The sequence below is a fragment of the Taeniopygia guttata genome, chromosome 36, assembly GCF_048771995.1.
Source record: "Taeniopygia guttata chromosome 36, bTaeGut7.mat, whole genome shotgun sequence".
In the NCBI taxonomy this organism is placed as follows: domain Eukaryota; kingdom Metazoa; phylum Chordata; class Aves; order Passeriformes; family Estrildidae; genus Taeniopygia; species Taeniopygia guttata.
The window spans coordinates 774,257-790,238 of record NC_133061.1 but is presented as its reverse complement, the minus strand read 5'-3'; the positions used below and the strand labels follow the sequence as shown (position 1 = coordinate 790,238).

Below are 15,982 nucleotides of genomic sequence, written 5' to 3'. Positions count from 1 at the left end.
AGTCCTGAAAGTTTGAAAAATAGCCCCAAAAAGAGTGCAGAAAGGTCCTGAAAGATGCATAAAAAGCAAAAAAAATTCCAGAAAAAAATCCAAAAAAATTCTGGAAATCTCCGGAAGGTTCCGGAAGGTTCCGGAAACTGCAGCAAGGTCCTGAAAGGTGCATAAAGGTCCTTAAAGGTGCAGAAAAGGCCTGAAAAGTGCCGATATAGCCCCAAAAAGCGTGCAGAAAGGTCCTGAAAGATGCATAAAAAGCCCGGAAAATTCCAGAAAAAATCCCAGAAAATTCCAGAAATTCCCAGAAGGTTCCGAGAAGGTTCAGAAATATCCTGAAAGGTCCTGAAAGGTGCATAAAGGTCCCGAAAAGTGCAGAAATAGCCCCAAAATAGTGCAGAAAGGTCCTGAAAGATGCATAAAAAGCCCAAAAAATTCCAGAAAAAAATCCCAGAAAATTCGGGAAACGGCCGGAAGGGTCAGAGAAGGTTCCAGAAAGGTCCTAGAAGGTGCATAAAGGTCCTGAAAGGTGCAGAAAAGTCCCAAAAAGTGCAGATATAGACTCAAAAAGAGTGCAGAAAGGTCCTGAAAGATACATAAAAAGCCCAAAAAATTCCAGAAAAATTCCCAGAAAATTCGGGAATTTGCCGGAAGGTTCCGGAAGGTTCCGGGACGCACTTGTCCCCCCGGAAGAGGTAGGTGTGGCCGCTGGGCAGCCAGAGCAGGGCGGCGTCCAGGCGGTCGCTGGGGACGCCGCGGCCGAGCTCGGACAGAGGTCGGGGGTAACCGGGGGCCAGGACCCCCTCGTCGAACACCCAGTGCCGGGAGCCTGAAATGGGGCAAAAACAGCCAAAATCAGGCAAAAAATGCCAAAAAAAACGAGCCGGGATACGCCCGGATACGCCCGGAAATGAGGGAGAAATCGGCTGAAATTTGGTTGGAAGAGCGAAAAAATTTGAGGTAAAATTGAAGCGAAATTGGGTAAAATTCGCTCGGAATTGTTGGAAATTTCAGGTCAAAATTGAGCAAAAATCAGCTGAAAAATCAGTGTAAGTTTGGTCAGAATCGGGCAAAATGTCATCCCAAAATGGGGAAAAAAATCAGCCAAAAATAGGCCAAAATTTGCTCAGAATTGCTCAAGAATTTACCCCAAAATTGACCTAAAATTGGCCCAGAATGGCTCAAAAATTCACCCCAGAATCACCCAAAATTCACCCCAAAATAGCCCAAAATTTGCCCAGAATCGCTCAAAAATTCACCCCAAAATCACCCAAAATTCACCCAGAATCACCCAAAATTCGCCCCAAAATTGACCCAGAATTGCCAAAAAATTCACCCCAAAATCACCCAAAAATGCAAAAAAAAATCACCCCAAAATAGCCCAAAATTGACCCAGAATCACCCAAAAATTCACTCAAAATTCACCCCAAAATTTGCCCCAAAATTCACCCAAAATTCACCCTAAAATCACCCAAAATTCACCCCAGAATCGCCCAAAAATTCACCCCAAAATCACCCAAAATTCACCCCAAGATTGACCCAGAATCGCTCAAAAAGTCACCCCAAAATGGGGAAAAAAATCAGCCAAAAATAGGCCAAAATTCGCTCAGAATCGCTCAAGAATTTACCCCAAAATCACCCAAAATTGACCCCAAAATTCACCAAGAATTGCCCAAAAATTCACCCCAAAATCACCCAAAATCACCCAAAAATTCACCCCAAAATTCACCCCAAAATCACACAAAAATTCACCCCAAATTCACCCCAAAATAGCCCCAAAATTTGCCCAGAATTGCCCAAAAATTCACCCCAAAATCACCCAAAAATGCAAAAAAAAAAATTCACCCCAAACTAGCCCAAAATTCACCCAGAATCACCCAAAAATTCACCCCAAAATCACCCAAAAATGCAAAAAAATTCACCCCAAAATAGCCCAAAATTCACCCAGAATCGCCAAAAAATTCACCCAAAATTCACCCCAAGATTGACCCAGAATCGCCCAAAAATTCACGCAAAATTCACCAAAAAATTCACCCCAAAATTCACCCAAAAATTCACCAAAAATCACCCAAAAATGCAAAAAAAAGTCATTCCAAAATAGCCCAAAATTGACCCAGAATCGCCCAAAATTCACCCAAAATCACCCAAAAATGCAAAAAAAAAATCACCCCAAAATAGCCCAAAATTGACCCATAATCGCTCAAAAATTTACCCCAAAATCACCCAAAAATTCACCCTAAAATCACCCAAAATTCACCCCAAGATTGACCCAGAATCGCTCAAAAATTCACCCCAAAATGGGAAAAAAATCAGCCAAAAATCGGCCAAAATTTGCTCAGAATTGCTCAAGAATTTACCCCAAAATTGACCTAAAATTGGCCCAGAATTGCCCAAAATTCACCCCAAAATCACTCCAAAATCACCCAAAAATTCACCCCAAAATAGCCCAAAATTTGCCCAGAATCACTCAAAAATTCACCCCAAAATCACCCAAAAATGCAAAAAAAAAAATCACCCCAAAATAGACCAAAATTGACCCAGAATCGCCCAAAAATTCACCCCAATATCACACAAAATTCGCCCCAAAATCACCCAAAAATTCACCCCAAAATCACCCAAAAATGCAAAAAAAAAGTCACCCCAAAATAGCGCAAAATTGACCCAAAATCACCCAAAATTGACCCAGAATCGCCTAAAAATTCACCCCAAGATTGACCCAGAATTGCCCAAAAATTCACCCAAAATTCGCCCAAAAATTCACCCCAAGATTGACCCAGAATCGCCCAAAAATTCACCCAAAATCACCCAAAAATGACCCAGAATCACCCAAAAATTCACCCCAATATCACCCAAAATTCGCCCCAAAATTCACCCAAAATCGCCCAAAAATTCACCCCAAAATAGCCCAAAATTCACCCAGATTCACCCAAAAATTCACCCCAAAACCCCCCAAAATTCACCCCAAGATTGACCCAGAATCACCCAAAAAATTCACCCCAAAATAACCCAAAAATGCAAAACAAAAATCGCCCCAAAATAGCCCAAAATTGACCCAGAATCGCCCAAAAATTCACCCAAAATTCACCCCAAAATTCACCCCAAGATTGACCCAGAATGGCCCAAAAATTCACCCAAAATCACCCAAAAATTCACCCCAAAATTCAGCCATAAATCCAATTAAATCCCAATAAACCCCAATAAAATGCAATAAATCCCAATAAAACCAAATAAATCCCAATAAAATGCAATAAAATCCAATAAATCCTAATAAAACCAATAAATCCCAATAAAATGCAATAAAATCCAATAAATCCTAATAAAACCCTATGAATCCCAACAAAACACAAGAAATCCTAATAAAATCCAATTAAATCCCAAAAAAAATAAATCCCAATAAAATCCAATTAAAATGCAATAAAACCCAATAAATCCCAATAAAATCCAATTAAAACCCCATAAACCCCAATTAAATCCCAACAAAACCCAATAAAATCCCAAAAAACCCAATTAAACCCCAATAAAACCAACTAAAACCCAATAAAATCCCAATAAAATCCCAATAAAACCCCAATAAATTGATATAAACCCCAATTAAATCCCAAATAAACCCCCAAAAAATCCAAATAAATCCCAAAAAACCCCAAAAACCCCAAATTTCCGCCCAAACCTTTAAAGAAAACGAATTTCCCGTCGCTCCTCTCGTGTCCCAAATAAACCCCAAAAAACCCAATTAAACCCCAATAAACCCAATAAAATCCAATTAAATCCAATAAAATCCAATTAAATCCAATTGAATCCCAATAAAATCCAATAAAACCCAAAAAATCCCAATAAAATGCAATAAAATCTAATTAAATCCCAATAAAACCCAATAAATCCCAATAAAATCCAATAAATCCCAATAAAATCCAATAAACCCCAATTAAATCCCAATAAATCCCAATAAATCCCAATAAAACCATATAAATCCCAATAAAATCCAATAAAACATAATAAAACCCCAATAAACCCTAATAAATCCCAATAAAATCCAATAAATCCCAATAAAATCGAATAAAATCCAATTAAATCTCAATAAAATCCAATAAATCCCAATAAAACCCTATAAATCCCAATAAATTCCAATAAACCCCAATAAAATCCAATAAAACCAATAAAATCCAATTAAATCCCAATAAAACCCAATAAAACCCAATAAAATCCAATAAATCCCAATAAAATGCAATAAAATCCAATAAAATCCCAATAAAATCCAATAAATCCCAATAAACCCCAATAAAACCAATTAAATCCCAATAAAACCCAATTAAATCCCAACAAAACCCAATAAAATCCAATAAACTCCAAAAAAATCCAATTAAATCCCAAAAATATCCAAATAAATCCCAAAAAAATCCAAATAAAATTGAATTAAATCCCAATAAACCCCAATAAAACTCAATTAAATCCCAACAAACCCCTATAAAATCAAACAAAATTCAAAATAAAACCCAAAAAAATCCCAAAAAACCCCAAAAACCCCAAATTTGACCCAAAACCTTTAAAGAAGACGAATTTGCCGTCGCTCCTCTCGTGTCCCAAATATACCCCCATAAGCCAAATTAAACCCCAATAAACCCAATAAACCCCAATAAAATCCAATAAATCCCAATAATTCCCAATAAAATCCCAATAAAATCCAATAAATCCCAATAAAATCCAATAAATCCCAATAAAATCCAATAAATCCCAATAAACCCCAATAAAACTCAATTAAATCCCAACAAACCCCTATAAAATCAAATTAAATCCCAAATAAAATCCCAAAAACCTCCAAATTTCCGCCCAAACCTTTAAAGAAAACGAATTTCCCGTCGCTCCTCTCGTGTCCCAAATAAACCCCAAAAAACCCAATTAAACCCCAATAAATCCCAATAAATCCCAATAAAATCCAATTAAATCCCAATAAAATCCAATTAAATCACAATAAACCCCGATAAATCCCAATAAAACCCAATGAAATCCCAATAAATCCCAATAAACCCCAATAAAACCATATAAATCAAAAAAAAAAATCCAATAAATCCCAATAAAACCCAATAAAACCCAATAAAATCCAATAAATCCCAACAAAATGCAATAAAATCCAATAAAATCCCAATAAAATCCAATAAATCCCAATAAACCCCAATAAAACCAATTAAATCCCAATAAAACCCAATTAAATCAAATAAATCCCAATTAAACCTCAATAAAATCAATAAACCTCAATAAAATCCAATTGAAACCTAATAAAATCCAATAAATCCTAATAAAATCCAATTAACACCAATAAATCCCAATAAATCTCAATAAAACTCAATTAAATCCCAATAAAATCCAATAAAACCCAATAAAATCCAATTAAATCCCAAAAAAATCCAATTTAATCCCAATAAAATCCAATTAAACCCCAATAAACCCTAATAAAACCCAATAAAATCCCAATAAAACCATAAAAAATCCCCAAAAAATCTAAAAAAACCCCCAAAAACCCCCAAAAACCCCAAATTTCCCCCCAAACCTTTAAAGAAAACGAATTTCCCGTCGCTCCTCTCGTAGGCGGCGTCGATGCTCGGGGGGAGCCCGGCCCAGAAGTGGCCGATGGGCAGCGGGTACCCCGGCATCAGCTGCCCCCCGCGCAGCCGCCAGAACCAGCGCTCCTGGGGAAAAATGGAAATGAAATTGGGGTGAAAATGGGGAAAAATGGGAAAAATGGGGAAAAAAATGAAAAAAAACGGTGAAAAAACGGCGAAAAACGGTGAAGAAACGGCAAAAAAAGGGGGAAAAATGGGAACAAAACGGGGACAAAATGGCCGCCAGAAGTATCGAAATATTAATTAAAATTAGGGGAAAATGGGAAAAAATGGGAAAAAATTGGAAAACATGGGGGAAAATTGGGAAAAATGGGTAAAAAATGGGGAAAAACGGTGAAAAAATGGGGAAAAATGATGAAAAAATGGGGGGAAATGGTGAAAAAATGGGGGCAAAATGGCCGCCTGAAGCAGCGAAATATTAATTAAAATTAGGGGAAAATGGGAAAAAATGGGAAAAACAGGGAAAAACGGTGAAAAAATGGGGGAAAATGAGGAAAAAATGGGGAAAAACGGTGAAAAAATGGGGAAAAACGGTGAAAAAATGGGGACAAAATGGCCGCCGGAACCTGCGCTGCTGGGGAAATGGGAAAAATGGTAGAAATGGGGAAAAAATGGGGGAAAATGGGGGAAAAACGGGGAAAAATCATGGAAAGATGGGAAAATTGTGAAAAAATGGGGAAAAAATGGGGAAAAAACTACGAAAAATGGTGAAAAAATGGGGAAAAACGGTGAAAAAATGAGGACAAAATGGCCGCCAGAAGCAGCGCTCCTGGGGAAAATGGAAATGAAATTGGGGTGAAAATGGGAAAAATGGGAAAAATGGGGAAAAAGGGGAAAAAATGGGGAAAAAACGGCGAAAAAACGGCGAAAAACGGTGAAAAAATGGGGAAAAACAGTGAAAAAATGGGGGAAAATGGAGACAAAATGGCCGCCGGAAGCAGCGCTGCTGGAGAAAAAATATAAATTAAAATTAGGGAAAAATGGGAAAAAAATGGGAAAAAATGGGAAAAAATGGGGGGTATGATGAAAATATGGGGAAAAATAGGGAAAAAATGGGGGAAAACAATGAAAAAATGGGGGGAAAATGGGGACAAAATGGCCGCCGGAAGCAACGCTCCTGGGGAAAAAAATATAAATTAAAATTGGGGTGAAATGGGGAAAAAATGGGAAAAAATGGGAAAAAATGGGGAAAAATGGCAAAAAACAGTGAAAAAACGGCAAAAAATGGTGAAAAAATGAGGAAAAATGGGGAAAAAAGGGGACAAAAGGGGGACAAAATGGCCGTCGGAAGAAGCGCTCCTGGGGGAAAATTGAGATTAAAATTGGGGTGAAAATGGGGAAAAATGGGGAAAACGGGGAAAAATGGGGAAAAACGGTGAAAAAATGGGGAAAAATGGGAAAAAACGGGAAAAATGGGGAAAAATGGGGAAAAATGGGGAAAAATGGGGATAAAATGGCCGCCGGCAGCAGCACTGCTGGGGAAAAATATAAATGGGGCAAAATGGGGAAAAAACGGGAAAAATGGGAAAAAATGGGGAAAATGGTGAAAAAATGGGAAAATGGGGAAAAATGGGAAAAAAATGGGGAAAAATGGTGAAAAAACGGTGAAAAAATGGGGAAAAACAGTGAAAAAATGGGGGAAAATGGGGAAAAAATGGGGGAAAAATGGGGACAAAATGGCCGCCAGAAGCAACACTCCTGGGGGAAAATGGAAATGAAATTGGGGTGAAAATGGGGAAAAATGGGAAAAATGGGGAAAAAATGGGAAAAAACGGTGAAAAAACGGCGAAAAACGGTGAAGAAACGGCGAAAAAATGGGGAAAAACGGGGAAAAAATGTGGGAAAAATGGGGACAAAATGGCCGCCGGAAGGAGCGCTCCTGGGGAAAAAATAAATTAAAATTGGGGTGAAAATGGGGAAAAATGGGGAAAATGGGGAAAAACGGTGAAAAAATGGGGAAAAACAGTGAAGAAATGGGGGAAAAATGGGGGAAAAATGGTGAAAAAATGGAGGAAAATGGGAAAAAATGGGGACAAAATGGGGACAAAATGGCCGCCAGAAGCAGCGCTCCAGAGAAAATGGGAAAAATGGTTGAAATGGGGAAAAAATGGGGGGAAATGGGGGAAAAAATGGGGAAAATTCCCAAAATTACCAAAAATTCCTGAACTTCCCCAGATATTCCCAAAAAAATTCTCGAAATTTTTCCCAAAAAATCACTTCCACAAAACCTCCAGGGCCTTAGAAAGGTCCTGGAAGGTCACAAAAAACCTAAAAATGGCTCCAAAAAATCCCCCAAAATTCCAAAAAATTCCCAAAAATTCCCAAAAATTCCCGGAATTCCCAAATTTCCCAAAGGTTCCTGAACGTCCCAGAAATTCCCAAAAAAATTCTCAAAAGATTTCCAAAAAATCCCCTCTGCAAAACCAAACTTATAACGGTCCTGGAAGGTCACAAAAAAAACCTAAAAATGGCTCCAAAAAATCCCAGAAAATAAAAAAAAAATCCCAAAAATTCCCAAAACTTCCCAAATTCCCAAAAGTTCCTGAATTTACCCAGAAATTCCCAAAAAATTCCCAAAATATTCCTAAAAAATTCCCTCTGCAAAGCTACCCGTAGAAAGATCCTGGAAGGTCACAAAAAACCCTAAAAATGGCTCCAAAAAATCCCAAAAAATCAAAAAAAATTCCCAAAAATTCCCAAAACTTCCCAAAATTCCCAAAAATTCCTGAATTTGACCAGAAATTCAAAAAAAAATCCCAAAAAAACCCCCTCTGCAAAACCACCCTTAGAAAGGTCCTGGAAGGTCACAAAAAAACCTAAAAATGTCCAAAAAATCCCAAAAAAACCCCAAAAAAATTCCCAAAAATTCCGAGAATTCCCAAAATTCCCAAAATTTCCAAAAATTCCTGAATTTACCCAGAAATCCCAAAAAAATTCCCAAAATATTCCCAAAAAATCCCCTCCACAACACCTTCAAGACCTTAGAAAGGTCCTGGAAGGTCACAAAAAAACCTAAAAATGGCTCAAAAAAATCCCAAAAAAATCCCAGAAAATTCCCAAAATTCCCAAAAATCCCCAAAATTCCCAAAATTCCCAAAATTCCCCAAAATTCCCGGAATTCCCACCTTGAAGACGAACATCTCTCCCCGGAGCATGGCCACGGTGTCGAAGCCGCCGTCACAAATTCGGGGCCCGTAGGGGGGGCCCGGGGGGGGGAGGGGCGGGGCCTGAGGGGTGGGGGAGGGGCGGGGGGAGGGGCCTGAGGAGGAGCCTGCGGAGAGAATTCCCGGAAAATCGGAATGGGGATGGGAATTTGGGGGGAAATATTGGGAATTTTGGGGAAATTTGGGGATTTTGGGGAAAATTTGGGGAAATTTGGGGATTTTTAGGGGAAGATTCAGGAATTTTGGGAATTTTGGGGAATCTGGGGAGAAATTCGGGAATTTTAGGGGGGAATTTGGGAATTTGGGGGAGAAATTAGGGAATTAAGGGGAGATTCGGGAATTTTGGGAATTTTGGGGAATCTGGGGAGAAATTTGGGGATTTGGGGGGGAATTTGGGGATTTGGGGGAAATTTGGGAATTTTGGGGGAAATTTGGGGAAAATTTGGGGATTTTGGGGGGAAATCTGGGGATTTTTGGGAGAAATTTGTGGATTTTAGTAAAATTTTGGAATTTTGGGGAGAAATTTGGGGATTTTGGGGGGAATTTGGGAATTTTGGGGGAGAAAATTGGGGATTTTGGGGGGGAAAATTGGGAATTTTGGAGGGAATTTGGGGATTTTGGGGAAATTTGGGAATTTTGGGGGGAATTTGGGGGATTTTGGGAGGAAATTTGGGAATTTTAAGGGAAATTTAGGAATTTTGGGGGGAAATTTGGGGATTTGGGGGGGAATTTGGGAATTTTAGGGGGAATTTTGGGGATTTTGGGGGGAAATTTGGGGATTTGGGGGGGAAATTTGGGAATTTGGGGGAAAATTTGGGGATTTTGGGGGGAAAATTGGGGATTTTTAAGGGAGATTTGGGAATTTTGGGGGAAATTTGGGAATTTTAAGGGAAATTTAGGAATTTTGGGGGAATTTGGGGATTTTGGGGGAAATTTGGGGATTTTGGGGGGAAATTTGGGGATTTTGGGGAAAATTTGGGGATTTTGGGGGGGAAATTTGGGGATTTTGGGGGAAAAATTGGAAATTTTGGGGGGGAAATTGGGCATTTTAGGGGGAGATTTGGGAATTTGGGGGAAATTTGGGCATTTTGGGGGGAAATTTGGGAATTTGGGGGGAAATTTGGGGATTTTGGGGGGAAATTGGGAATTTGGGGGAAATTTGGGGATTTTGGGGTGGAATTTAGGAATTTTGAGGGGGAATTTGAGAAATTTTGGGGGGAAAATTGGGAATTTTAGGGGAAATTTGGGGATTTTGGGGGAAAGTTGGGAATTTTGGGGGGAAATTTGGGGATTTTGGGGGAATTTGGGGATTTTGGGGGAATTTGGGGATTTTGGGGGGAATTTGGGGAAAAATTTGGGAATTTGGGGGGAAATTTGGGGATTTTGGGGAGAAATTTGGGGATTTTGGGGAGAAATTTGTGGATTTTAGCGGGAGATTTGGGGATTTTGGGGAAAATTTGGGGATTTTGGGGAAATTGGGGAATTTGGGGGGAAATTTGGGAAATTTGGGGGAAATTTGGGGATTTTGGGGAAATTTGGGGATTTTGGAGGGAAATTTGGGAATTTTGGGGGTTTAATTTGGGGATTTTGGGGAAATTTGGGGATTTCGGAGGGAATTTGGGAATTTTGGGGAAATTTGGTGATTTTTGGGAAATTTCGGGAGAAATTTGGGAATTTTGGGGGAAATTTGGGGATTTTGGGGGAAATTTGGGGATTTTGGGGGGAATTTGGGGATTTTGGGGGGAAAATTGGGAATTTTGGGGGGAATTTGGGAATTTTGGAGGAGAATTTGGGGATTTTGGGGGGAAATTTGGGGATTTTGGGGGGAATTTGGGAATTTAGGGGGAAATTGGGAATTCGGGGGACAAATTTGGGGATTTGGGGGGGAAATTTGGGGGGAAATTTGGGGGGAAATTTGGGAATTTTGGGGAAATTTGGGGATTTTTGGGGAAATTTGGGGATTTGGGGGGGAAATGTGGGAATTTTGGGGAGAAATTGGGGAATTTTTGGGGATTTGGGGGGATTTAGGAGAAATGTTGAGATTTTGTCCCGATTTTCCCAATTTCTCCCTGATTTTGCCAATTTCTCCCCAAATTTGCCAATTTCTACCTGTTTTTTCCAATTTCTCCCTGAATTTGCCGATTTCTCCCCGATTTCACCGACCTCTCCCAGAATTCGCCAATTTTCCCCAAGTTTCTCCCCGAATTTGCCGATTTCTCCCCAGTTTTACCATTTTCTCCCCGAATTTCCCGATTTTCTCCCCGATTTCACCGATTTCCCCCCCAAATTTCACCGATTCCCCCCCGATTTCACCAATTCCCCCCCGATTTAACCGATTTCCCCCCGAATTTACCAATTTCTCCCCGAATTTCCCAATTTTCTCCACGAATTTCCCAATTTCCCCCCGATTTCACCAATTTCCCCCCGATTTCACCGATTTCCCCCCAATTTCACCGATTCCCCCCCGATTTCACCAATTTCTCCCCGAATTTCCCAATTTCTCCCCAAATTTCCCAATTTCTCCCCAATTTTTCTGATTCCCCCCCAATTTCACCGATTTCTCCCCAATTTCACCAATTCCCCCCGAATTTCGCCGATTCCCCCCAGAATTTCCCAATTTCTCCCCGAATTTCCCAATTTTCTCCCCAATTTCACCAATATCCCCCCAATTTTTCCGATTCCCCCCCAATTTCACCAATTTCCCCCCAATTTTTCCGATTTCTCCCCGATTTCACCAATTTCCCCCCAAATTTCCCAATTTCCCCCCAATTTTACCAATTTCTCCCCAATTTCGCTAATTTTCTCCCCAATTTTTCCGATTCCCCCCCAATTTCACCAATTCCCCCCCGATTTCACCAATTTCTCCCCGAATTTCCCAATATCCCCCCAATTTTACCAATTTCTCCCCAATTTCACTAATTTTCTCCCCGATTTTGATGATTTCTCCCCAATTTTGCCAATTTCTCCACAACTTCACCAATTCCTCCCAGAATTTGCCTATTTTCCCCCAGTTTTGCCTCAATTTCGCCAATTTCTCCCCGAATTTCCCAATTTCCCCCCGAATTTCCCAATTTTCTCCCCAATTTTCCCAATTCCACCCCAATTTCACCAATTTCTCCCCAATTTCGCCGATTTCTCCTCGAATTTGCCAATTTCTCCCCGAATTTGCCAATTTCTCTCTGATTTTACCAATTTCTCCCGAAATTGCCAATTTCTCCCCAATTTCACCGATTTCTCCCCGATTTTTCCGATTCCCCCCAATTTCACCAATTCCCCCCCGAATTTACCAATTTCCCCCTGAATTTACCAATTTCCCCCCGATTTTTCCGATTTTCCCCCTGATTTTGCCAATTTCTCCCAGAATTCGCCGATTTCCCCAAGTTTCTCCCCAATTTTGCCGATTTTCCTGATTTTTCTAATTTCTCGCCAGTTTTGCCAATTTTCCCCCCGATTTCACCTATTTCTCCCCAATTTCACCAATTTCCCCCCAATTTTACCAATATCCCCCCAATTTCACCGATTTCTCCCCAAATTTCCCAATTTCCCCCCAATTTTGCCAATTTCTCCCCGAATTTCCCGATTTTCCCCCCGATTTTGCCGATTTCTCCCAGAATTCGCCGATTCCCCCCGATTTCACCGATTCCCCCCCGATTTCACCAATTTCCCCCCGAATTTTACCAATTTCTCCCCAATTTTCCCAATTTCTCCCCAATTCTACCAATTTCCCCCCGATTTCACCGATTTCCCCCCGAATTTCCCAATTTCTCCCCAATTTTACCGATTTCCTCCCGATTTTACCAATTTCTCCCCAATTTCGCTAATTTTCTCCCCAATTTTTCCCATTTCCCCCCCGATTTCACCGATTCCTCCCAGAATTTGCTGATTTCTCCCCAATTTCACCAATTTATCCCAGAATTCGCCAATTTTCCCCCAGTTTCGCCCCAATTTTGCCAATTTCTCCCCAATTTTGGTGATTTTCTCCTTGATTGTGCCAATTTCTCCAAGAATTTGCCGATTTCCCCCAGTTTCCCCCCGATTTCACCGATTTCTCCCCGATTTTCCCGATTTTCCCCCCGATTTTGCCAATATCCCCCCGATTTTGCCAATATCCCCCCGAATTTCCCAATTTCTCCCCAATTTCACCGATTTCCCCCCGAATTTCCCAATTTCCCCCCGATTTCACCGATTCTCCCCAATTTCACCAGTTTCCCCCCAATTTCACCAATTCCCCCCCAATTTCACCGATTTCCCCCCAAATTTCCCGATTTTCTCCCCGATTTCACCGATTTCCCCAGATTTCACCGATTTCTCCCCAAATTTCCCAATTTTCTCCCCGATTTTCCCAATTTTCTCCCAAATTTCACCAATTTCCCCCCCAAATTTCACCAATTTCCCCCCCAATTTCACCAATTTCCCCCCAATTTCACCGATTCCCCCCCAAATTTCCCGATTTCTCCCCGATTTCACCGACCTCTCCCAGAATTTGCAAATTTTCCCCCAGAATTTGCAGATTTTCTCCCCAATTTTTCCGATCTCTCCCACAATTCACCAATTTTTCCCCAGTTTCGCCCCAATTTTTCCAATTTTCTCCCCGAATTTCCCAATTTTCCCCCGATTTTTCCGATTTCTCCCTGATTTTCATAATTTTCTCCCCGATTTCGCCGATTCCCCCCGAATTTGCCGATTTCACCTCGATTTTGCCATTTTCTCCCCGGTTTTTCTGATTTCTCCCCAGATTTTGCCAATATTTCCCCTATTTTACAAATTTCTTCCCAATTTTGCCGATTTTTTCCCCAATTTTGCCAATTTCACCCTGAATTTGCCAATTTCACATCAAATTTGGCTATTTCTCCCCAATTTCACCGATTTCTCCCACAATTCACCAATTTTTCCCCAGTTTCGCCTCAATTTTGCCGATCTCTCCAGGAATTTGCCGACTTTCTCCCAGATTTTGCTGATTTTTTCCCAAATTTGCCAATTTCCCCCCCCTTTTACCAATTTTCTCCCCAATTTTGCCGATTTCTCCCAGAATTTGCCGATTTTCTCGCCGATTTCGCCGCCCCTCACCGTAGAGCTGCTGGATGCCGCGCCGGTCGTCCTCGGGCAGCTGGAAGTCCTCGGTGTCCATCCATTGGTAGAAGGGCGCCATGATGGCCGAGGGGTCGCTGGAATGTTCCAGGCCCAGGGAATGGCCCAGCTCGTGCACGGCCACCAGGAACAGGTCGTTCCCTGCCGTGGAAGGTCAATGGAGACTCTTCAAGGTCAAGGTTGGGTCATGGAAGGTCAATGGAGACTCTTCATGGTCAAGGTTGGGTCATGGAAGGTCATAAATAGTCAAGGTTGGGTCAATGGAGACTCTTCAAAGTCATGGAAGGTCAATGGAGAATCTTCATGGTCATGGAGGGTCAAAGGTGGGTCAATGTTGGGTCAATGGAGACTCTTCCATGATCAACGTTGGGTCATGGAAGGTCATGGAAGGTCATGGAAGGTCAATGTTGGGTCATGGAAGGTCAAGGTTGGGTCATGGAAGTCCCACGTTGGGTCAATGGAGACTTCAAGGTCATGGAAGGTCAATGGAGACTCTTCAGGGTCAAGGTTGGGTCATGGAAGGTCAATGGATAGTCAAGGTTGGGTCAATGGAGACCCTTCATGGTCATGGAAGGTCAATGGAGACTCTTCAAGGTCATGGAAGGTCAATGGAGACTCTTCATGGTCATGGAAGGTCAATGGAGACTCTTCAAGGTCATGGAAGGTCAATGGAGACTCTTCATGGTCATGGAAGGTCAATGGAGACTCTTCATGGTCATGGAAGGTCATGGATAGTCAAGGTTGGGTCATGGAAGGTCAATGGGAAGTCAAGGTTGGGTCAATGGAGACCCTTCATGGTCAAGGTTGGGTCATGGAAGGTCAATGGAGAATCTTTGTGGTCAAGGTTGGGTCATGGAAGGTCAATGTTGGGTCAATGGAGACTCTTCAGGGTCAATGTTGGGTCATGGAAAGTCATGGAAGGTCAATGGAGAATCTTCATGGTCAATGTTGGGTCAAGGTTGGGTCAATGGAGACCCTTCCATGATCAACGTTGGGTCATGGAAGGTCATGGAAGGTCAATGGAGACTCTTCATGGTCAAGGAAGGTCAATGGAGAATCTTCATGGTCATGGAAGGTCAATGGAGAATCTTCATGGTCATGGAAGGTCAATGGGAAGTCAATGTTGGGTCAATGGAGACTCTTCAAGGTCATGGAAGGTCAAGGGAGACTCTTCAGGGTCAAGGTTGGGTCATGGAAGGTCAAGGTTGGGTCATGGAAGGCCCACGTTGGGTCAATGGAGACTCTTCAAGGTCATGGAAGGTCAATGGGAAGTCAAGGTTGGGTCAATGGAGACTCTTCACGGTCAATGTTGGGTCATGGAACGTCAATGTTGGGTCAATGGAGATTCTTCACCATTTCCCCCATTTTCTCTCACATTTTCCCCATTTTCCCCCATTTTCCCCCCTATTTTTCCCCATTTCCCCCCATTTTCTCCCCATTTCCCCCCCTATTTTCCCCCATTTTCTTTCACATTTCCCCCATTTCCACCCATTTTCTCTCATATTTCTGCCATTTTTTCCCCATTTTCTCTCACACTTCTGCCATTTTCTCTCACATTTCCACCATTTTGTCTCCCATTTCCGCCACTTCCGCCATTTTCTCTTCCGCCATTTTCTCTTCCGCCATTTTCTCCCACATTTTCCCCATTTTTTCCCCATTTTCTCTCACCCTCCGCCATTTTCTCTTCCGCCATTTTCTCTCACATTTCCGCCATTTTCTCTCACACTTCCGCCATTTTCTCTTCCATCATTTTCTCTCATAGTTCTGCCATTTTCTCTCCCATTTCTTCCATTTTCTCCCATAATTTCTCCATTTTTCCCCATTTTTCCCCATTTTCTCCCACATTTTCTCCATTTTTTCCCCATTTTCTCTCACACTTCCGCCATTTTCTCTCATATTTCCGCCATTTTCTCTCACACTTCCGCCATTTTCTCCCACACCTCCGCCATCTTGTCTCACACTTCCGCCATTTTCTCTCACACCTCCGCCATTTTCTCTTCCGCCATTTTCTCTTCCGCCATTTTCTCTCACATTTCCGCCATTTTCTCTTCTGCCATTTTCTTTTCCACCATTTTCTCTCACACTTCCGCCATTTTGTTTTACACTTCCGCCATTTTCTCTTTC

At 41.5% G+C, this 15,982-nt stretch overlaps 1 protein-coding gene across 2 annotated transcripts in view; it reads right to left on the bottom strand.

Moving 5' to 3' along the window:
- MMP14 (matrix metallopeptidase 14) overlaps nucleotides 1–15,982 on the bottom strand; it is a 44,750-nt gene that overhangs the window by 10,389 nt on the left and 18,379 nt on the right. For both annotated transcript variants that reach the window (XM_072921362.1, XM_072921363.1), the window contains exons 5-8: nucleotides 13,838–13,999; nucleotides 8,732–8,877; nucleotides 5,534–5,672; nucleotides 670–820 (exon numbers count right to left, since the gene is read on the bottom strand). In XM_072921362.1, the coding sequence (XP_072777463.1) occupies nucleotides 670–820; nucleotides 5,534–5,672; nucleotides 8,732–8,877; nucleotides 13,838–13,999 (598 nt within the window). The remainder of the gene's footprint in view (nucleotides 1–669; nucleotides 821–5,533; nucleotides 5,673–8,731; nucleotides 8,878–13,837; nucleotides 14,000–15,982) is intronic.